We start from the raw sequence: 21,878 nt of genomic DNA on the forward strand, positions 1-21,878 counted from the left end.
CCAAACTTCCTTCACCCACAGACATTGCCTGCCCTTTGTAAAATCCACCTCTGTTCTGCTTTCGTGGAACAAAAAGCTTGCTCAGAGGTTGCACTCGATGGTCTTGGAGCTCTTTTCCAACCTCAGTGGTTCTGAGAGTGGGAAATACTCAACAAAAAGCCATCCAAACCTCTTCCCCAGGAACTGAACTGTGTTTGTGTCGAGGTATTTCTGGTGAGCAGCAACAGCAGCTGCTGCTTTTGGGGAATCTTGGCATGGAGAGGAAATGATCTCCTTGGGTAGAGGGCAAAATGGGCACCTGAGCAGAGACCAGCCTGGAGCCACTGGGGTGGGGTGGCAGGACACTGTCCATCCCTGCAGTGTCCCAGGCCAGGCTGGGCAGGGCTGGGAGCAGCCTGGGACAGGGGAAGGTGTCCCTGCCACGGCAGGGGTGGGACTCAATCATCTCTAAGGTCCTTTCCAACCCAAACCATTCCATGTCCATCATTTCCACCAGAGCAACTCTAAAGTTCAATCAGGAATTGTTTCTAAACCACAACACTCTTGTCCACAGGATTCCTAAAAGCTCTAACTGAAGGCACAGACCAGAAGAGACCTTCCAGACAGACCCACCTGGGAATTAAACACTGGGAATTCTATCAGAAGTGATCATCACAACTACCTGAGCAAGAAAACATCTTGGAAGAGGCCACTAAAATCACGGTGCTCCAAAGGGTGTGGGAAGATACAAACATGAACAAAATAAAAATAAAAAATGAATTTTGGGAAGACAGACTGAGCACTCACATCCTATGCTGGAGGGCTGGGAATGCTTGCCTGGAGCTGCTCTGGGAGCATTTGGAGCCTGGAAATGAGCTCTTGGCTCAGAAGATGCAGAATGAAGAGCTGCTTAAGCAGCTGAGCAAGGAGCAAAAGTGCAGTGGGGAAAGGAGAGTGTGGGAGAGGAGAAGAGGAGAAGAAAGCAGGGACACAGCTGTCCCCAGGGCTGGGAATGCCTGGCACTGCAGAGGGAAGGACAGGAGGCTGATTCATGAGCAGAAGGACACTTCACTGACACAGCTAATCAGGCAAGGAAAGATCCCCCACGTTCCAGCCCCATTTCTGGCAGCCTGAAAGAACAGGAAAGGCACTTGTGAGGCTCCTGAAAGGCTGAACAGGGTAAAGGTGGCAAAACTGAAGTGCTTTATAAAACACAGCTCCTTGGAGTGCATGGACAGGGAAATGCCACCAGCTGCTCCAGAACTGTCACCAGCGTGGCCAAAGGCACTTCTGCCACCAAGTCTGGGACAGGCTGGGGGACAGCACAGGTGGAACAGGCAGCAGGAATAGAAGCAGAGCTGAAAACCCCCTGAGGGCTCCTCATGGGCACCAGGGCTCGAGGCCAGCACCTGCAGGTATGCTGTGGGAGCATTTCCAGGGGAAACACTCCCATGAACACGGTGTAAATCATGGAAACAGCAGAGAGAACCACAAATCCCAAATGCCCAGACAGGAGGGCAGCAGGGACGTGGGAAGGCAGCCTGGGTTCCGTGGCACAGGTGTGACTTCAGCATCTGCCTCTGGCCACCCTGGCAAGCAGCCTGGAGGGAACCAGTTGTTAGGAACCCACATTTGGCTGTCACTTGCAAAGATTTGTGGGAAAATCAGTCATGCAGAGGTTCAGCCAGCTGGACATGCATTTCCCAGGAGAAGTGGCCCCCAGCTGGCTCCACAGGCAGGTCCTGAGCAGGGTTTGTGTCACTGCACCAGGCTCTGACCAGACACCCTGGGCATCTCACCAGATGTGACAGCTCCTTGGGAACCCAGGATATTTAAACACCTCTGGAACAAATTTCCTTGGGCTCAGGTCCTTCGGTGTCTTTGAAGCCACCCAAACTTTGCATTCCTGAACCTGTCCTGTGCCAGGAGCCCAGGTTTGTCAGGGCAGCACAGATCTGCCCCAGTGAATGAGCCTCCAGACCATGCTGGTGCTCTCCCAGCCTCTAGGGTCTGGACAGTGAACCTGGCTTGCCTGGCAGGCACTTGGAGCACCCAGCACCCCAAACCAAGCTGCAGATACCACCTGATGAACTTTCTATTTTAATAAGCTCAGCCCTGCTGCCAAAGATACCAGCAGCCTTTAAATTTAGAAATTAATCTCAGCTCAAAGGTTAAGTCCCAGAGTCTTTGCTTGCTCCAAAGTCCCCTTTATGAAACAAGGAGTGAATGAGTGTGGCTCCAGCTGGCCCTGTGAGCCAGGGCAGAGTAACAGGCACTGCCAGGCCATAAAGGATCTGCTCTGGGAAATGCAGGCAGCTCAGGGGGTGAGGAGGGGCTGAGGGAACCCCCAGTGAGCTCGGTCCCAGGCTCAGCCACGTCCCCACCCCGAGGTTGGTCACAGCCAGCCCAGGAAGCAGGAGCAGCCCAGGTGCAGCTGTAGACTGAAACAAAACCCACAGGTCCAGCCTGAACCCCAGAGAAATGCAGCAATCCTGCAGGCTGAGGTGTCTCCAGGAGCCCTGGGGCTCTGCCACAGCTCCTGCCTCCAGCAGAGCGCTGCTGAGGCTGGCACACCCACCAGAGCAGAGAGAAGGAGTTAGCAGACAGACAGCTTGCCCAGACCCATACTTACATTCCCACCTCCAGGGACATGCTTAATATTGTCCTTGGAACCACACTTGGACTGAACATGGCTGTAGTTCGCTTTTTTGGAGACTATCTGGACCTGGAACGTCACAGAACGGAAAACAACACAAGGGAAGAGGACTGGTTAGAGTTGTCATTCTGCAGAGCCCCAGGGGCTCCTGGGGCACCAGGGACCCCGTGGAGCTCGACCCAGTGCTGGGGAAAGCCACCGAGGAGGAGAGTGAGAGAGAGTGAAGGACAGGAGCTGCACAGACAGTGTTAGTGCCAGGCTGGGAGCACCGCGGGGACAGCTCCTGGGGACCCTGCAGAGCCCTGGGCTGGGCTGGGCTGGGACTGCCAGGGCCTGGAAACCTCCCTGCAGCAGGGAGAGCCAGCCCAGAGGGTGGGATGGGACTGTCCATGGCCCTGGGAACCTCCCTGGAACAGGAGAGGGTGGGATGGGACTGTCCAGGGTCTGGAAACCTCCCTGGAGAAGGGAGAGCCAGCCCAGAGGGTGGGATGGGACTGTCCAGGGCCCTGGAAACCTCCCTGGAACAGGAGAGGGTGGGATGGGACTGTCCAGGGTCTGGAAACCTCCCTGGAGAAGGGAGAGCCAGCCCAGAGGGTGGGATGGGACTGTCCAGGGTCTGAAAACCTCTCTGGAACAGGGAGAGCCAGGTGGGATGGGACTCTCCATGCCCCAGGAGCCTCCTGGGAGGTCTCCAGGGACAGCTGGCCAGAGCAGGGAGAGCCAGGCCTAGGAGCCACCATTCCAGCATGCTGTGAGCTGCTCCATGGCCACACCTGGACTGGCTCCAGCCCTGGACAATGTCCCTCCAAAGCCCTGGGCAGTACAGCTGGGTCTGAGAAACATTTTTCTATTGAAGGTGGTCACTCCTTCAGTTGAATGATCTCAGATGAGTCAGGTTAATGAAATGGTTTCTTCTTCACACTGACTCAGATTTAAGGGTGTGAGAATGTGGTTGGTGGTGGCTTGGCAGTGCTGGGGGATGGTTGGACTCCATGATCTGAGAGGCTTCTCCAGCCTCAGTGATTCAGTGATTTTTAAATGCAAGAGGAGTGGTTTAGGTGAGCTCTACTCACAGCAGAAACTGGGTTAGACACCAGTGTTTACAAAGGTTAGTTACAGCACAGGTTTAGTCTGGAGCTGAGTTATTTACCACAGCACAAGCAGGCCCCAGCTGGATCCTGGTTCCTACAAGAGGTGACAAGCTTGGAGCACAGCAGGGATCACCCAACACTCTCACCTGGGCAGGTTCCCAGAGCTCCTCAGCCAGGTCTGAAAGGCTGGATTCGGGAACAGCAGCTCTGGGAACATACCTGTGCCATGGAGTGTGGGGAGCTCCACTGACTCCCTAGAGGTACAAATCCTGTTCATTCCCGACCATTCCTGCCTGATAATACTGGAATTAAACTGTGGCACTCCCACCTCACGCCATCCACTTGTACTCTGGAGTAACCCATCCAGTGGTGATGGCCTAAGGCATGGAGTTACAGAGTTTTGGTACAACTGGGTTGGGAACATTGCAGCAAAGATGTGAATTCCTACAAATTCTGCAGTCCTAAAAGAAGCAGCTGTGAACTCAGCCTCTCTGCCTCGTTACAAACTGGTTCTGTGTGTGAGGAACTGGGTTTACTCTGACTCCAAGTTAAGCCTGTATTAGCCTGGCAGTGAAACAAGAGGACTCTGCTCTGGAAACATTTCCAGCAGGAGTGGAGAAGGTCCCTCCCTGGAGGAGTTTCCCTGGGAACATCTCGGGGTGCACAGGAGAGAAGGGGAAGTGTCTGTGCAAGGAACAGTGCCACTGACAGGAGAGAGCAGGACAGCTGGAGAGGAGGGACAGTGACTCAAAATGGAAACGTTTTCCTTCATCTCCCCCAGAGAAAAGTGTGAAAGCAACTCACTTTCCCATTGGGCTGTTTGGGGACCCCCTCTTTTGCTGCCACTTTAGGAGCCACTTTAGTGCCCGCGCTGGGCTCAGAGCTGGGCGCGGCGGCGGCTGACTCTGGCCTTTTCTCTACTTTCCCCTGGATGGAGACAAAGGGATGATTTCAACCAGCAAAAGCAGAAGTGTGGGCAGGAGCACGGGAACACGGATAAACCTGGTGCAGCAGGTGACCCAGGAGAACTCCCTGCATGCCCTCATTCCCAGGCCAAGGATAATCCCATGCCCAGGAACGGTGACACCGAGGGCACAGCAGTGCCCAGCCCGGGTGCAGCGGGCACCCTGGGGGCACAGAGCAAGGATTCACTTCTCAAAAAGCTCCTGGTGCCCTTCCTCAGGATCCAAGAACCCCCAGGACAATGATCCTGCCAAAAAAATCCAACCAAACCGCTGGGGAGCCCAACAGCAGTGCAGGACCAGCTCCTTCACGTGGAGGACGTGGTGCAGGTCTGGGAGGTGCAGACACCCAGGGCTGCTCTGGGGCTCTGAGAGCTCTGCTGGACACACACCCCGAGCTCCCAGCTCAGATTCCCACCCAGAGCCACACTGCACTCAGCCTTGGAGTTCAACGGCTCCTTTAGTTTTTATCTACCAAAAGGCAGGTGCACCCAGAGAGTCCAGCTGAGCAGAACATTGAAGGAAAATTTACAGGTTTCATAAAAATTCAGCAACTACCTGAGGATATCCATTGTTTTGCTAGTTTAGATGCAGGGAAGTGCAGCAGGACCTGCATTTTTGGGGGTGGCTCAGCATAAATCTTGTATTTCACTAACCTACAGACCAGTGAACAAAAAAACTCCAACACTACAACATTCTCAGCCTCTAAAAACAGCTCAGTGTAAACAGGACTACAAAAAGGACAATTTGCTTAACAAGGCAATTGTTAGGATTTAATAACTCTGTGAAAATATTTAGAAAATCAAGGACAGTGCAATTAAATGCAAATGAAAGTCCCCTGAGCTGGCACAACGAGGGCTGTGCTGTGCTGCTGCACAGCCAGGACACTGCTGACTCTGAGGATAAATCCATGCTGTATCGATGCTGTCTGGGACACACAACACCCAGCCAGGAGTGCCCTTGACTTTAATGTGCCTGAGAGCAGATTAAAGCTCTCCCAGCACGGAACGTGCTCCCTTGGCAGCAGATTAAAGTTCTGGGCCGGGTTATTCAGCACCACAGAGCTGCAGCAAAGAGAATGGAAAGATCTGTGTCCCACTGGGGGGGAATCACAGCCCTCTGGCTGCTGCTAACGCACGTGGCCAGGCCAAGGCTTGGCTTACACAACAGCTAATCAGGGCTCTGTGGTTCTGCACAGGGTGGATCCCACCTTTGTCCTTCCCGTGGGAGATACTGATGGTGGAAGTGCCACCTAAGGGCATTAAGAGGCAGTGAGAGCCCCAGGTTTTATCTCTGGTAATGGTTTTCCAGCACTGCCCTCTCCTCGTGCCCACCACTTCTGGTGGTCCCAGAAGACTCATTTCAGGTCAGCTTCGGGCCTGACGAGCTGGGCACGGGAAAGGTGCTGTGGAATCCGGATTTGCCTCACCCTGGTGCACTATTCCACCTTCTGCAGCATTCAGCAGACTCAGCTCCTCGACTCAAGGGCAAAGGGCTGGAATATGGACAAGACTAAGCGGTGCACAGGGTGCTCTGTGCCAGGCCCTAGGGCGGGAGAGCAGCAGCGGGGCTCTGGGCTCCTGCGGCTGCTCCCGAGCAGGGCTGGCTCTGCTCTGATCCCCGTGCCCAAGCAGGACCCCAGCGAGGAGCTCGAGAGAGCAGCGAGGACACAGCCACCAGCCCGGCAGAGCGGCAGGGCAGAGCAGGCAGAGCAGGGCTCACCTTGCCTCCGCCGGGCTGGTGCTTGATGTTGTCGGTGGAGCCGATCTTGGAGCGCACGTTGCGCAGGTCGGGCCCGGCGGCGCTGGCCGGGCGCGGCGCTCGGGGGGCGACGGCGCCGCTGCCTTTGCTGCCCGCGGCCTTGCCCGGGGCTCTCTTGGCGTCTGCCGACACCGTGGAGGCCGTGGCGGCTTTGGGGGCCGTGGCTTTGGCCTTGGGCCGGCTGGTGGCCGCCCCGGGCACGCCGGAGGCCGTGGTGGAAGGAGTGGTGGCGCTGCTCTTGGTGGTGCTGCCGGCGGCGCTCTTGGGGCGGCTGGGATCCGCTGTGGGATGGCAGGAGTGTGGAGGGAAGGGGAGAACAGGGGTCAGTTACACGAACTGCCTCAGTCACACAGCCCCAGCAGGGGCTGGCACCTCGAAGATCAGCTCATCCCACCCCTCCACCTTCCAGGGACACCTTCCACTGTCCCAGGGTGCTCCAAGCCCCATCCAACCCGGCCTGGGACACCCCCCTTCCCAGAGATGTACAGGGACCCCTTAATGACCCCAGCCCCAGACAAAGGGGATTTGATTCAGACTGAGGAAACAGCCTGAGGCTGTGCAAGGGGAGGTTCAGGTGGGATATTGGGAATATTCCTTCCTGGAAAGGGCTGTCCAGCCCTGGCACAGCTGCCCAGGGCAGCGGTGGAGCTCCCATCACTGGAGGGATGTGACATCCATGTGGATGTGGCACCTGGGGACATGGTCAGGGGTGGCCTTGGCAGTGCTGGGGATGGGTGGGCTCGATGGCCTGGCAGGGTTTCCCAGGAAGGATTTCTGTGAGTCCAGGTGAGGTGGGAAGTGAGCAGTTACCTGTGGGAGACTTTGCAGGGGTTTTCTTGGCATCTGCCGGCTTCGCGTCCGTCTTGATGGCTGCCAACACAAACACAGGGGTCAGGGGAGCATCCCTGCAGCATTCCAGCCTGGAATCAGCCCAGGCATTCACTCCTCTGCATGAGCACCTGCCTGGGGAGCTCCTGCTGGCACCAGAACCCCTTCGTGTTTGGCAGCCAAAGCACCAATCCACGTCAAAGGATCCTCGCTCGCTGACACCACACACCTGGGCAAGGGCTGCATTTTAACTCACACTAACTTCCTGAATCCAGCACTCACTGGGAGTATTTTAATCCTGCCCCACCTTCATTTCTTAAAAAAACCCCAACCCAGCAAGAAAACCCACCCCAAAACACTTCCTTTCTTTAAAAAGGAACAAAAGCAGCCCCACATTTGTCCTTGCCCAACCTTGCTCTCATTGCCAGACCAGTCCTACCCTGTGCCAATTTTCTTGCACAGGAGTTACTGCCCATATTTTGGCTCCTATTTTAATTGTATACACCCAAAAATCAATCCCTAAACTGAGCTGCCTTTGGGCAAAGCCCAACGACCATGACCTGATTACACTGCACAGAGGACACTCTAAACCAGGGATGCAGCCACACTTCTCCAAGCAGGAGAAAACCAAACACCAAATTGATCAAGTCAAAAACCACAGACTGAAAAATAGAAATGAGACTGTATTTTAAGGAACTCTTTGATAAGGAAATTCTAGGGCTTTTACTATCACTGATGAGCAGGTTTGGGCAAAATCTGCTTCATTTCAACAGCCAAAGGAAAGCAACATTGAAAAGAAATAATAAATGGAAAAGACCCAAGTTAGAAATTACGAAAACCCTAATTTTTAAATATTTAATTTTCATTAAGTCTCAGATTTTTAGATACACTCCAGCAGCTGTCAGGGTCCTTTATGGAATATCAATACCAAAAAGACCAAGGGTAAGAGGCAGATAACTACAGGCCAAGTTAGTCTGGATCATTCCACCCTGACTTTGCTAAAAGCATTCAATTAAACACCCCAGATAAGATTCCAGCTAATGAGGTGAAACCCATTTGGATAATTTAATAAGGCCTAAAGGATGGATACATAATTAATAGCAAACACTTCAAACAAGGGGCTGGCAAACCAACCTAATTTCATTCCTCGAGACCACAACTTTAATTGGGGAAACTGCATGGACAGAACAGACTTGGGTTTATGTAAAAGGCAGAGGAATATTATGTTACATTAATATACAGAGATGTTTTGTCTGCTGGTGTCAGTGGGGAGCCAAATGCTGAACACTTCTGTCTGTATGAATTTGAGGTGCTGAAAACCCAGACAAAGCCCCTGGGACAATGGCCTGTGTGACAGACTTTGATCTGTGCCTGATCTGAAGGGCTGAGCGTGGTCTTGTGCAAACATTAAAGTCATTTCCACAGGGAGGGGGACAAAAACTAATGAAGAAATAAAATTAAAAATCAAAATATCAATCCCCATATAACCCACGGCTCTCCTTTAGCAGAGAGAATGACTGACCTGAAAATACCTGAAAAAGTGAAACTATGTAATGTCAAACCTGGCCTTTACAGACCCATTTCATGTGAGACAACGACTGAAACTTGATGGCAGCTCAAGGCACCGAGTGCCTGGCACGAGAAAAGCACCAGCAGCTGTCCTGAAAGGGCATCTTCAGCCACAAACACCATCTCCTCCCCAAACTTATTCTCTGGCTCAACACTGTGCCGTGAGAAACTAAATCCATGGAATAACTATGGTTGGAAAAGCCCTGCCAGACCATCCAGTACAACTGTTCCCCACCACTGACCACGTCCCCAAGTGCCACATCCACGTGACTCTGAAATCTCTCTGGGGAGGGGGACTCCACCACTGCCCTGGGCAGCCCATTCCAAGGCCTGACCACCTTTTCCATGAGGAACATTCCCAATATTCACCCTGAGGCTCCCCTGGCCCAGCCTGAGGCCGGTTCCCTCTCCTCCTGTCCCGGCTCCCTGGAGCAGAGCCCGACCCCCCTGGCTGTCCCCTCCTCTAAGGGAGCTGATCAGAGCTGTGACCCCAAGAGCTCCAGGTGTCCCCACCCACATCTCACCCAAACCAAACCAAACCACAGCAAACCAAACTAAACCCAAACCAAACCCAACCCAACCCAACCCCAACCAAACCAAACCCAACCAAACCCAAACCAAACCAAACCCAACCAAACCCAACCCAACCAAACCCAACCCAACCCAACCCAACCAAACCAAACCAAACCCAATCAAACCAAACCCAACCAAACCAAACCCAACCAAACCCAACCCAACCCAACCCAAGCCTGAGTGCTGGGCTCATTGTGGTTCCCTTGAGGCCCCAGGGCACCTTCCACCCTCTGTCCCACCCCTGCTTCCACCTCACCCAGCACAGGACCCCGTGCTCTTCCCATTCCTGCCTTCCCTGTGCAATTCCAGACCCAGATCCAGATTTCTCAGCCTCCCCATGGAGTCCCTCAGCTGACCTCATCCTCCCTCACCCCAGGGCCCTGCCTGTGCTCTGGCAGGGTCCCACCACGTTCCTGGTGCCACAGCTCTTCCCCTGCACATCCTGCCTCTTGGAACAGCTCCCTGCAGCTCTGCATCGCTGCCTCCATCTCCTTTCAGATGTCAGCAGCAAGCACTCCTTTGTTTGTGGCTGCGTTTGGGCAGCAGGAATGAGCCCAACTCATTAGAACAGATCCTGCATTCCCGGGCTCCCGTTTGCCTCCAAGACCACACAAAATGAGTTTTACCAGGCTGTCCACGGGATCAGACAGGACATGTGGTTCTTGGAATGTGCAACACCTTCTCTACACTTGATTAATTAGATTTTCCCCCAGAGCATGAAGTCTGGGATGTCCATCAGGCTGAATCCATCCCATAGATAACATGACAATTCTTTTGGGAAAGCTGGGATAGGAATCCATGCTTTGGATTCAAACCAGTCTGTGTCACTTCACACTTTTACTGACAAATTTGATAAAAACACTGAGGCCCAGTAATTTGAAAAGACTTGAGAAGATTTAATATAATCTTATCTGATGTTAAATCTCTCAAGCTCCATTAAAAGGAGTGAGAACAGTGTTAGTTTATCTAAAACACTGCTCGAGTTTCCTGTTGAACTCATGGGAAGTTCCCTCTTTAGCAGCAGTCTGAATGGGACACAGTTTTTGGATGAAGCTGATGTGATTTCAGCTCCAAATTCTTCCTACTCTACTAAAAAACCTCCACTTCTGCTCAACCCTTTTGGATTTCACACACCAGTTCAGGTATTTCAAGTCCTCTTCCTAAGATTTGCTTTCCTGAGCATTTATTTAGTGTTTATTCTGTTCCTATGGCAAAACAGGCAGGGAAGAGAATGCCCCCTCTTAAATCAAGTGTGTCCAGTAATTGCATTAACCCTGGATCACACAGAGCTGACCCAGGCTGGCCCTGAATGGAATTTGGAAGAGGAAGCCCTGGAGAGAACACTTGAGCTACTGTCAGAATCCAGGCAACGGTGGAGTGGCTTTTGAACACTTCCAGAGGTGGGGACTCCACCAGCTGTGCCAGGGCTGGAGAGCCCTTCCCATGAAGGAACATTCCCAATATCCTGAGCCTCCCCTGGCCCAGCCTGAGGCCGCTCCCCTCCTCCTGTCCCTGCTCCCTGGCTGTCCCCTCCTGTCAGGGAGCTGTGCAGAGCCCCTGGTGCTGCTCAGCCAGGAGCCTGCAGCTGCTGAAGGACAGATTCTTCCCAGGGAAAGGAGGGAGCACTCACACGTCGGCCTCTTGGGAGGAGCGGCCGCCGTGGTTTTGGCAGCGGCCGCTGCCGTCACCGGCGACGGCGCCGTGGTCCGGGGAGCAGCAGAGGAGCTCCTGGAAGGAGTTTTGGGAGTGGTGGAGGATGGAGGCTTGGAGAGGGAGGTTCTCTTCTCCGCGGGCTTCGCATCCGCGACCTGCAAGGGAACGGGTGGCGTCAGAGCGGCCGGAACGGCGGCGGCAAACACCGCGCTCAGCGTGAGGGGAAGTGCCAGGAGAGGCTGAATGAACAGGAATCCCTGAAATTCTTCAACACTTAATTAAGCCTGGCGCTGCTGAAAGGTCATAATGCAATTAAAATATAATTAAGACGTGCAGAAGCGAGTGATGGTGTGGAGGGCAGGACACGGAGCACGGACCCTGCGGAGGAGCAGCTCCCACCCAGGGCTGGCTCAGCTCTGATGTGTGGAGGCCTCTCCAGCTGGGAAGGAGGTTTTGATTTCTGGATAAAATGGAACCATCAGAACACCAGCAATGCTCCTGGGAGAGATTCCCATCCTCCAGGAGCAGCAATGCTCCCTAAGCTGCAATTTGTTTAAACAGTCTGGACATGAGAATCAGGGGTCCACGGCTCATCCCTCACTTGGAAAACTCTTTCCTGCTGTCCCTGGTCAGGCACTTGTTTGTCAACTGCCTGATCTCTGAGGTATGAAAATACTGAATTAATGCATGGGAATAAATATTATTTTATCAAAAAGGGATTCAGAATGATACAAAAACTTGAACCAAGCCAAAGTCACCAGCTCAGGGAAAAGCACAGATTTACACCTGGGCTTTCATTTGCCTTCTGTTATTTTTAGTTAGTTCTAAAAGACACTCAAATGTAGTAACTTGAGCTAAATACAGCAGGAGTGGTGGTGTTCAGCCATCAATGAAAGCTTCTGAAATAGATTTTGATGTTCCCTTTTAAACCTGAATTCCTCTACTCTCTTAGATCACAAGTTAACACAGGGGACATTCAAGGGACACCTCCCATTCCTAACACATGGGGATTCCCTGCTTATCTGGAAGATGCAACATTTCCATGAATCCTCTCTTTTGGGGAGTTACAAATCTCCAGAGTTTTCTAAGTGTTATCAGTCCTCTCTGTGCAGTTCTGCAGTGACCAGACATCATAAAATGACCATTGGTGGGAAATACGGAGCGTTCACGTGGGTTTGTTTTTCTTCAATATTCATATCAAAGGTCTCCAGTCAGGCTTCCCATGCTCTTGTCTGGATTTAGGAGTTGAACACAGAAGGGATTCCTGGCTGGGAGGGTGGGGAGGGACTGGGATGGATTTCCCAGGCTGTGGCTGCCTTGGATCCCTGGCAGTGCCCAAGGCCAGGCTGGACATTGGGGCTGGAGCAGCCTGGGACAGTGGGAAGTCTCCCTGCCATGGCAGGGGTGGCACTGGATGGGCTCTGAGGTCCCTCCCAACCCAACCCAGCCTGGGATCCCTGATTCATGGCAGCTCATCAGGACGATCTCAGCACTACACTCAGGTTTAATTCTCCTCCGTGGTGACACAATTCAGTGCCAGGGACAGGATGCCATCCCTGGGAAGCTGCTCCAAGCACCCTGCAGCTCCCAACACACCAAGTCCCACTCCTGATCTCAGCCTAGCACAGGAATTCTGCCCTGCCCCGTGGTGAGGGCTGGGGATCTGCCCTGCCAGGCAGTTCTTACCTTTGGTTTAGTCTCTTTTGGAGTTAGGGTGGAGGGACGGGTGCTGCTGGTGCCAGGGCGTTTGGAGGTGCTGCCTGGAGTAGGAGCTGCAGTTGGGCTCGTGGGCTTTTTGTTTGTGCCCGGGGTGGCCGAGCTCGGCCGCTTGGGGCTGGTGGTGGCCGAGGGCTTGGCTTTCGCTGCCGCCGGCTTTGCGGTGGAGGTGGATGCAGCAGGCTTTAGGGTTGGGCCAAAAAGCAAAATCCAGGATAAAACCAAAGAAATACAACAAAAAATAGCGCATTGTAAACGAAAACACTGAGCTGCAACAACAGAAAAGTGATATTTTAAAGGAAAATAATAATAATAATAATAATAATAATAATAATAATAATAATAATAATCTTTCTGTTTTCTGAGTGCAACAAAGACCGAAATGAAGCAGCCTTTGGGGCTGAGGGGGTTCTGCCATTCAATTCCAACAGGAATTATTTCAGCCAGAAATTTCAGAATTATTATCAAACCAACAGGATTTATTTATTTCAGCAGCATGGAAAGCAACAGAAGGAATGGCTGGTAAAGCTGGATTAGTAATTGGGTGCTCCTGGCATCCAGGGCTACGTGCAATCCACAGGCCGTGGCTTTCCAATTACGGGCACGCAGGGATTGCGAGCTCCAAATCCCCATGGGATCAGCTCCCGTGGTCACACGGGCAGGGCCTCGAGGGGACAGAGCCCCCGGCCCCCCCAGCCCTCCTGGGGACACTCGGGGGGACTCTGCTGGTGCTGGGAGCTCCTGAGAGCACAGCTCCAAAGCCAGAGGGGCCCGAGCAGGGCTCTGCGTGCACAGGAACGTGCTGGGAACAACTCGCAGAGTATCGCTGAGCACAGGGGTTACTACACGTTTACTACGTGTTTGCTACTCGTACAGTCACTGCATCAGCCAGGGAATTCACTGAAATGAAGTTTCCACACTTTTATCAAAGTCTGCCACGGGCTGGGCCGTTGGCAGCTCTGAACTGGATGGGTTTGCTGCAGGGAAAGGGCTCCCAAGATGCAGCTCAGAAAACAGAACAGGGGCTGGCACAGCTGAGGAAGCAGAAAAGCTGGCAAATGAAACCCGTGGGAGCAGAGATGGGAGCAGGGAACAGCTCCTACCTTGGTCTTCTTCTCGGGGCTGGGGGGCAGCTCCTTGTTGGGAGGAGCTGTGATGTCGTTCCCGCTCACGGCCTCGGCTGCTTTGGCCTCCTCTGCCTTGGCTGGGGGAAGGAAGGGACATTTGTAAGTTTTTTTTCTTTTTTAAAGATATGTTTTTTAGTTTACTGTTATTCAACACAGCAGCAGCAGCAGGAAACAGAACTGACACAGCACGGGTTGGTGTTAGTGGAAAAGTTCCTAAACCCCAGAATACCTGCAGGATGAAAGATTTTCCCTGCAACAGGACAGGTTCATCCAGACGCTGTTAGATTCCAATTTCTCATATTATCCCAGTGGGAAAAGCCAGACAGCAGATGAAGGAAACCTCTGGTTCACTTTAAATAGCAAATCTTCTCATCTTTTAAGTTGTTACAAGAAATTGTTGGAATGTTCATGGTGAAGTTCTGACCTCTTCCAGGTTTTACACTTCTCCTGGAGTGGGGTTCTGTTCCCAGCTATCCCTATGGTTCCAGCTGTTCCTGCTCAACCTTTCTTCTGCCCACATCCACAGCTGGAGCCCTCAGTGAGCAGGGAAGGCTCCCAGGAGCCGAAGGGAGCAACAGGAAAGGTCACACAGGTCACAGGTCCCAGCCCCAGAGCCAGCAGCACAAGGACCTGGAGCTGCTGCAGGGCTGGAGCCAGGCTGGGAGAGCTGGGAATGTTCCCCTGGAGAGGAGAAGCTCCAGGCAGAGCTCAGAGCCCCTTGCAGGGCCTGAAGGGGCTCCAGGAGAGCTGGAGAGGGACTGGGGACAAGGGATGGAAGACACAGGGAATGGCTTTAGCTGAAGGAAGGTACATTTAGATTGTTTATTAAGAGGAAATTCTTTGCTGAGAGGGGGCTGAGGCCCTGGTACAGGTGCTCAGAGCAGCTGGGGCTGCCCCTGCACCCCTGGCAGTGCCCAAGGCCAGGCTGGATAGAGCTTGGAGCAGCCTGGGACAGTGGGAGGTGTCCTTGCCATGGCAGGGGTGGGATGGGATGGTCCTTAATGCCTCTTTCCATCCAAACCACTCCAAGACTCCCACCAGAGCAGGAAGATGGAGATCCCATTCTGGCAGACAGGATCACTCTGACCTCGTTGGAGCTGTGCTACTGCACAGAGCTCAGAGCCAGCTCCAGGAAGTGCCAGTTTTCCCTGTGATTGTTCATTTTGGCCATTGTCACCCGAGCTGTGAACACACCCAGGCCAGTGAACACACCCTGAGGGGCAGGAGAGCAGCACCCCCTCCTCGTGTCCTCTGGAAAGCCAGAGCCCAAAGCAGTGTCCAGCCCCAGCAGCACCAGCACTGCCCTCCAACCCAACAAATCATCCATTTAGGAGCAGTTTCCCCAGGTTTTCTCCCCAAACCCCTGAAATCCCACAGCAGCCCTTGGTGCTGCCCAGCACCAGGGGACAAGCAAGCAGCAGCTTCCCTAAAAATCACTTCCAAGCCCTCCTTCGCCAGGGTGCAGCTGCACAACCACACTGGCCTGGGCTGGATCCTGTGCCAAGAGCCCAGCACAAATTCCTGCATCTCCCCTGTCATCTGGGGATTCAAATCCAGCCTTATCCGTGTTGGACACTGCTTTTGATAACCCTGCAACAGATTGTGACAAGCCCAGGGTGAGGATTCCAGCAGTAAACAGCCTGTTCTCCACATCTTTTGGAAATTACAGTTTCCACTCCCTGTTTTCCTGCTTGTCAGACTTGACAGGAGTGTCCCAGAGGATGGCTCAGTCCTGGTACAAGCCAGGAAAATAAAATCACCCCGTGCCTCCCTCCCACCAGAGTATGGGTTGTTGTTTTTATGTTCTGACTCCAGGGTAAGCTCAGGATAAGCCTTTTTCCCCCCTGAATTGGTTTAACCCCTTCCTACCCATCTGGCCTTCCAGTTCTGCAGCACTGGGCTGAGCATCCTGGGCACATAAAAGAGGCTTGTGAAGGAAAACCAGCAAAATGTAGAGTCTGAACGCCTGCTTTAATGCAAAATCCTTAGGAATTGTGTCTGCTCACCTGGAAAACCCGTTTTTATTGCAGCTGATCTGTATTGGCTCCTCTCTACCTGATTCCTCCCCTGCATTTCTATATTCCTTTCTCTTCTCCCCGTTTCACAGCAATGCCAGCAGCTCCCTCTCCTGAAAAACAACCTCCTGCCCATTCCCTTCTCTCTGCTTCCCGGCTTCGTTTGGAATCCTACCAGTCTCAAATATCCCCCACATCAAGGTGACTTCCCAGCTGCTGGAAGCTGCTGTCATTAATTATTTCAGCTAATTCAGCACCAACATTAAACCTCTGGCTGATGAGGGGTTGCAGCACCCTTGACAAGAATTCCCAGGATCTGGGAGTGCTCCTCAAATCCTGCAACACCCAAAGGTTCAGGATCTGAACTCCAGCAGCTTCCACGTTTCTGAACCAATGACAACATGAATTTCATGTTATTTCATGTTGCTTAATAGAAGGTGAGTAAAAAACATGGCAGGACAAGGGGAATGGCTTCCCACTGCCAGAGGGCAGGGAGGGATGGGATATTGGGAAGGAATTGTTCCTTGTGAGGGTGGGGAGGCCCTAGAACAGAATTCCCAGAGAAGTGTGGCTGCCCCTGGATCCCTGGAAGTGCCCAAGGCCAGGCTGGACAGGGTTTGGAGCACCCTGGGACAGTGGGAGGTGTCCCTGCCATGGCAGGGGTGGCACTGGATGGGCTTGGAGGTCCCTCCAAATGAAACCATTCCATGATTCCATTATTATTATTATTATTATTATTATTATTATTATTTTTTTTTTTTTTTTAAAAATTCAGGGCAACTGGGTAGAGACCTTCCCTGCTTGAGGGGCTGTAACTCAGGCTCCCTCTCTCACAGACTCTGACATTCCAGGATACACAACCCTGCACCATCCCCCAGGGATCACAGAAGGAGACGTTTGGGGTTTAATATTCATTTGTCCTGTGCTCATCAGGACATTTGCTCTTACTCATGGTTTAATTACGAGGGTGTTCTCAGAGCAGAGAACTGGGACCATTTCCTAGTTACAGGGAATATTAGGAAAAGCTGCCAAACCTTAATCAAATTTGTTCATTAGGCTGCAAGAATTATTTAGGAGACTTTTCAGTTTGCTTGCTCCCCCAAGCACAGCCAGAACCCCCTGGAAGATATTTGAAAGGCATTTTGTTGGAGCTGCTGTGCCCCGAGCTGGCTCTGCCGGCTCCTCGTGCTGCTCATCCCGCTGAGTCAGCACCACCATGGAGCATCCCCAGGGAAAGGGGCTTCAAGGAGACAGGGAAGGACATTCCCATCTGGCATCTTCAGTGGATCCCTCCCAGGCACAGCCCTGCCATCAGCACTTTTCTCTCCACACTGATGGCAGTGTGCTGTCAGTGCCTCCACCCTCATCCCCTGTCCTCAGCACTCCTGTTCCTACTGGTGAAAATCATACATCCCAAAATCACACGTCCCAAAATCACACTGTTGGGATGTCCCAACAGTTTCCAAGAGCAGCACTGCAAGAAATGATTCCTATCTTGATTCCTATCAAGAAATCATTCCTATCACTGCTGAGGCACTGGCACAGGGTGCCCAGAGCAGCTGGGGCTGCCCCTGGATCCCTGGCAGTGTCCCAGGCCAGGCTGGACAGGGCTGGGAGCAGCCTGGGACAGTGGGGGTGTCCCTGCCATGGCAGGGGGTGACAGGATGAGCTATAAGGTCCTTCCCAACCCAAACCAGCCTGGAATTCTGTATTTAAGTGCCCCAGTGAGAACAAATAACTCCACAATAACCCATGAACCCACAAACTCCAGGATTTGGTTTGGGGTTTCACAGGCACCAGTGAGGAAGGAGCAAACTCCCAAGTGGCCTTGTGTCTTCTGCAACAGCAACACCAAGAGTCCTCCAGAGACATCCACAGGCTCAAACTCTGCAGCATTCCCTGGAACAGCTCCCCACCAGTGTCTGAGCCTCTTGCTGGTGGAGGCCCGTGCTGTGGCCAGCTCCATGGCCAGCTCCAAGCCATCCCAGACCCATTCCCAGCCCACAGCCAGCTCTCCAGGCTCCTGGAGCTGAGCACACCAAGGCCCCCACCAGCTGGAGGGGGCACACTCTGGCTTTATCCCACGTGGATCCATCCACCCCGGAGTGCTTGGTGCAGTGTGAGGTTGGCCAACCCAACCCTGAGCTGTGGCACACTCAGCCAAGACCAACCACAGAGCCCAGAGCACCAAAACCACATCTGGCAAAGCCCCACTACAGCCAACAAGTTTAAAAGCCTGATTTTAAAATAAATTTGTCTCCAGAAACTGGGTACTTGCCATGGCTGGATGAAGGACCCGGTGAACAACACCACATGGGGTTTGGACAGAACTGGAGTCAGAGGGAACAAGACTCAGAATAAATCAGCAGCAGTGACTTTTCAGAATAAATAGTAATAACGAGATGATCTGTGCCAAAACTACACCCAGGAAAGCAAGATCTAACTTCTTGTGCTAAAAGCAAACAACAGCCTTCCTACAGATCTGAAAAATGGAGACTGTAACTCTCAGGCTCGCCCTGCTCCAGCAGAGTGAGCCACCAAACCCCAGCAGTGAGGGATCTGTGCCTCCCAGAGCCAAGGCTGGGCTGGTGACACACACGGAGTGGGGACAGCCCTGCAGGGACACTCAGCCCCACCTGGGGTGGTGGCAGCCACCTGGAACGGGAACTCTGGGGCCTGAGGAGACTCTGAACGTGTTTTGTCCTCCAGCTCCCCCTTCTCTACTCGCTGCCCCTCTCCTGGTAGTTCCTCCCCGCAGCTGAGGAACCTTTGGAAGAGATAAAGCCTGGCAGAACACAGCCCAGTGGGCGAGGCAATGGCTTTGAGAGCCTTTTCCCCAGAAGAACAGAGTAGATCAGCTCCTTCATCAGCTGTGGGAAGGCCAGAGGTGCCCCCAAGGCTCAGCATGGAGCACTCTGTCCCTCATTTCCCCAAAACTTGCCAGTTTGGACACTGGGTGTCTCTCCAAGGGTTCCTGCCCAGCAGCTCAGCAGAACACCCCAGGAGCCTCCGAGCACATCCTGCCAGTCAGCCAAGGGACTGCTGAGGCTGGAAAAGCCTCTCAGAGCATGGGGTCCCACTGCCCCCAGCACTGCCCCGTGTCCCCAGGGGCCACACCCACACTGCTTTTGAATCCCTCCGAGGAAGGGACTGCAGCCCTGCCCTGGGCCAGGGCTGGAGAACCTTTCTGGGGAGGAAGTGGGAATGGCTCCCACTGCCAGAGGGCAGGGATGGATGGGAGATTGGGAATTAGGAATTGCTCCCTCTGAGGGTGGGCAGGCCCTGGCACAGGGTGCCCAGAGCAGCTGGGGCTGCCCTTGAATCTCTGGAAGTTTCCAAGACCAGGCTGGACAGGGCTTGGAGCAGCCTGGGACAGTGGGAGGTGTCCCTGCCATGGCAGGGGGTGGAATGGAATGGGCTTTAAGGCCCCTCCCAACCCAACCATTCTGGATCCCCGTGGCCTCAGCAGTGCAGCTGCAGGGACACCCCTCAGGTGACACGGGGACACAGAGCAGTCACAGGCTGGAGGAGCCCAAAGAGGCTCCAAAGTCTCCATCCATGGGAGGGACACACCTGGATGGGCCTGGAACAGCCCCCTCTGTTTGCACAAGGCTTTGGGCCGGGGTTAAACCAGTCCAGCCTAAGTGACTCCTGTCCCAGCTGCACAGAGGGGGTGCTCACGGTGCCCACAACTCCTCCAGGGGTTTCCTGAGACCAAATCCTGATTATGGGTAACTATAAATAGAATTCCTAACCAGAAGGAGGAGAAAAACTCATCCCACCCACTCCTGGAAAAAACATCTCTGCCCATCCTGTGAACTCCAGTCTGGAAAGCACCTGCCTGTCCAACAGCTCCTCAGCACAGGCAGCATGGCCCACTGGAGTAACAGGACAAGGCAGGTTGGAGGGGATGAGGGGAGGTCATTTACCCCAGTCCCCCACTCCAGCTACTCCTGGCTGCTCAGGGTGTGTTCAGTCTTATTCTGAGCATCTCCAGCAATGGAGATTCCACAGCTGGGGGCTTCTCCTCCTACACCTGATCACCCTTCTGGTAAAAAACAACAACAAAAAGCTAAAATCTCACAGTTCCCAAATTCCTGGCAGAAGCTGTTTTACAGCTTTGCTGAAATCTCTCACAAGTCACCCAGCATGGTTTGCTTTCAGCTGCTGCTGTTATTTTCGTTTGCTGACCCATATTCTCATCCTGGAAAACCAGAACTGTCTCCTCTGTTTCACAACTTCCCTGTCATTGATGACTTTTCAGACAGCAACCAGAGCCTCCTCCCTCCCCTCTTGCAGGCTCAGGAGTCTCGTTTGGCCACTGCCTGTGTGAGCTCCTCCTTGCTGATTTATCTATCACAGCTCTCTCCAGAGAGGCCCTGGAGGACCAGGTGTGCACTGAGACATTGTACTCAAAGGCAAGCACATGGAATCATGGAATCCCTGAATGGCTTGGGATGGACAGACCCTAAAGATCATCCCACCCCTGCCATGGCAGGGACACCTCCCACTGTCCCAGGCTGCTCCCAGCCCTGTCCAGCCTGGCCTGGGACACTGCCAGGGGTGCAGGGGCAGCCACAGCTGCTCTGGGCACCTCCCCATCCTCACAACCAGGATTTTTTTCCATTTATCTTCGCCTGACCTTTCCCTCTTTCAAACACTAGGATTTATGAATTGACAGAGTTTTTTTCTTTTGCTCTCTCTCTCTTTCTGGATTCCAGCAACTCCCCGTGCTGGAGGAAAGCCACACAGAAGCATCCTTATGCCACCTCCACCCTGCAAATCCAGTGCACAGAGCCCCAGCTCGTGTGAGGTGATGCTGAGCTGGAGACAGGAGGGAGCAAACACAAACCTTCAGTCTTGGGTAACAGCTCTCACAAAAGCTGCAGCTCTGTGTGAAAAAACCCAAACAGGCACAAAACCTGAAAAGCTTTGCTGTTTGTACCCCCTGAAGAAGTAAAATGAGGTAACAGCACTTACAGGAATGTACCCAGGATCTCTTTGAAGTTAAACCCTGTTACTGCACTGTTTTAAAAATCACAGAGCCCAGGAGCAACGCCTGTGTGCAGCTCAACACCAACCAGCAGCTTAGGAAAGAGCAAGAATTCCCAAAAATCCGTCCTCCATGCCAAAAGGAAGACCCTGGTAGAACCTATCTTGGGCTCCTCTCAAAAGGCCAGAAGTGTTCTCTGCTCTCTGGCCCCATGGTGGGCAAAGGCTGGATCTGTAACCCCATTCTGCTTTTTGGGACTGCTGCACCTCCTGTCCCATCCAGAGGGTGCTGGGCACTGCCCAGGCTCCCCAGGGAATGGGCACAGAGCCCCAGGAGAGCCCCAGGAGAGTTTGGACAGCACTCCCAGGGATGCACAGGCTGGGATTTTGGGGTGTCTGTGCAGGGCCAGGGGTTGGATCAATGATCCCTGTGGGTCCCTCCTGCCTCAGGACATTCCACATTTATCTGTGATTCCTTTCTCCCTCTAATAAATGAGGTTTCCATGGATGTTTGAGGCTGTATCCCCCAAATGCTGTCCCTCTGGCTCTGTGTGGCAGGTCCCTGTGTCACCTGCCCTGCCCACAGCCCAACGTGAACCAGGCCAGGCATCATCCCCAGATCCCCAGCCAGGGATATTTAGCAGGCTAAGCTCAACTAAAACATCATTCAATGAAACAGCTCCATAATTCTCATCGGGATTAGAGTCATCAGCTGAAAATCCATTAAGAGAAATAGATTAAGCAATAAGGCAATGCCCATCCTTGTCTTTACTCTCCCTCTTGAACATAAACAAGCCCTGGAACAAAACCTGCTCATGTGGAACCACAGAGAGGCACCAGCTTCTTCCTCCTCCATCAGCACCCCAAAGGAGCAGCTGCATCCCAAAAACCACCCTCAAAGGAAGCCTTTTTGTCTAAGGCTCTTATAGAAAAGTATCTACAAATACAACAAATCT

At 53.1% G+C, this 21,878-nt stretch overlaps 1 protein-coding gene across 11 annotated transcripts in view; it reads right to left on the bottom strand.

Annotated features, from left to right (window-relative positions):
* MAP4 (microtubule associated protein 4) overlaps positions 1 to 21,878 on the bottom strand; it is a 148,839-nt gene that overhangs the window by 11,766 nt on the left and 115,195 nt on the right. For 8 of the 11 annotated variants that reach the window (XM_053936453.1, XM_053936445.1, XM_053936422.1 and 5 more), the window contains 7 exons: positions 13,892 to 13,992; positions 12,759 to 12,971; positions 11,050 to 11,227; positions 7,260 to 7,319; positions 6,411 to 6,730; positions 4,531 to 4,653; positions 2,612 to 2,704 (listed from right to left, as the gene is read on the bottom strand). In XM_053936453.1, coding sequence (XP_053792428.1) covers positions 2,612 to 2,704; positions 4,531 to 4,653; positions 6,411 to 6,730; positions 7,260 to 7,319; positions 11,050 to 11,227; positions 12,759 to 12,971; positions 13,892 to 13,992 — 1,088 coding nt within the window. The remainder of the gene's footprint in view (positions 1 to 2,611; positions 2,705 to 4,530; positions 4,654 to 6,410; positions 6,731 to 7,259; positions 7,320 to 11,049; positions 11,228 to 12,758; positions 12,972 to 13,891; positions 13,993 to 21,878) is intronic. The other 3 variants (XM_053936469.1, XM_053936463.1, XM_053936477.1) reach the window with 3 other exon arrangements.

Source organism: Vidua chalybeata, chromosome 1 (genome assembly GCF_026979565.1).
Source record: "Vidua chalybeata isolate OUT-0048 chromosome 1, bVidCha1 merged haplotype, whole genome shotgun sequence".
Classification (NCBI taxonomy): domain Eukaryota; kingdom Metazoa; phylum Chordata; class Aves; order Passeriformes; family Viduidae; genus Vidua; species Vidua chalybeata.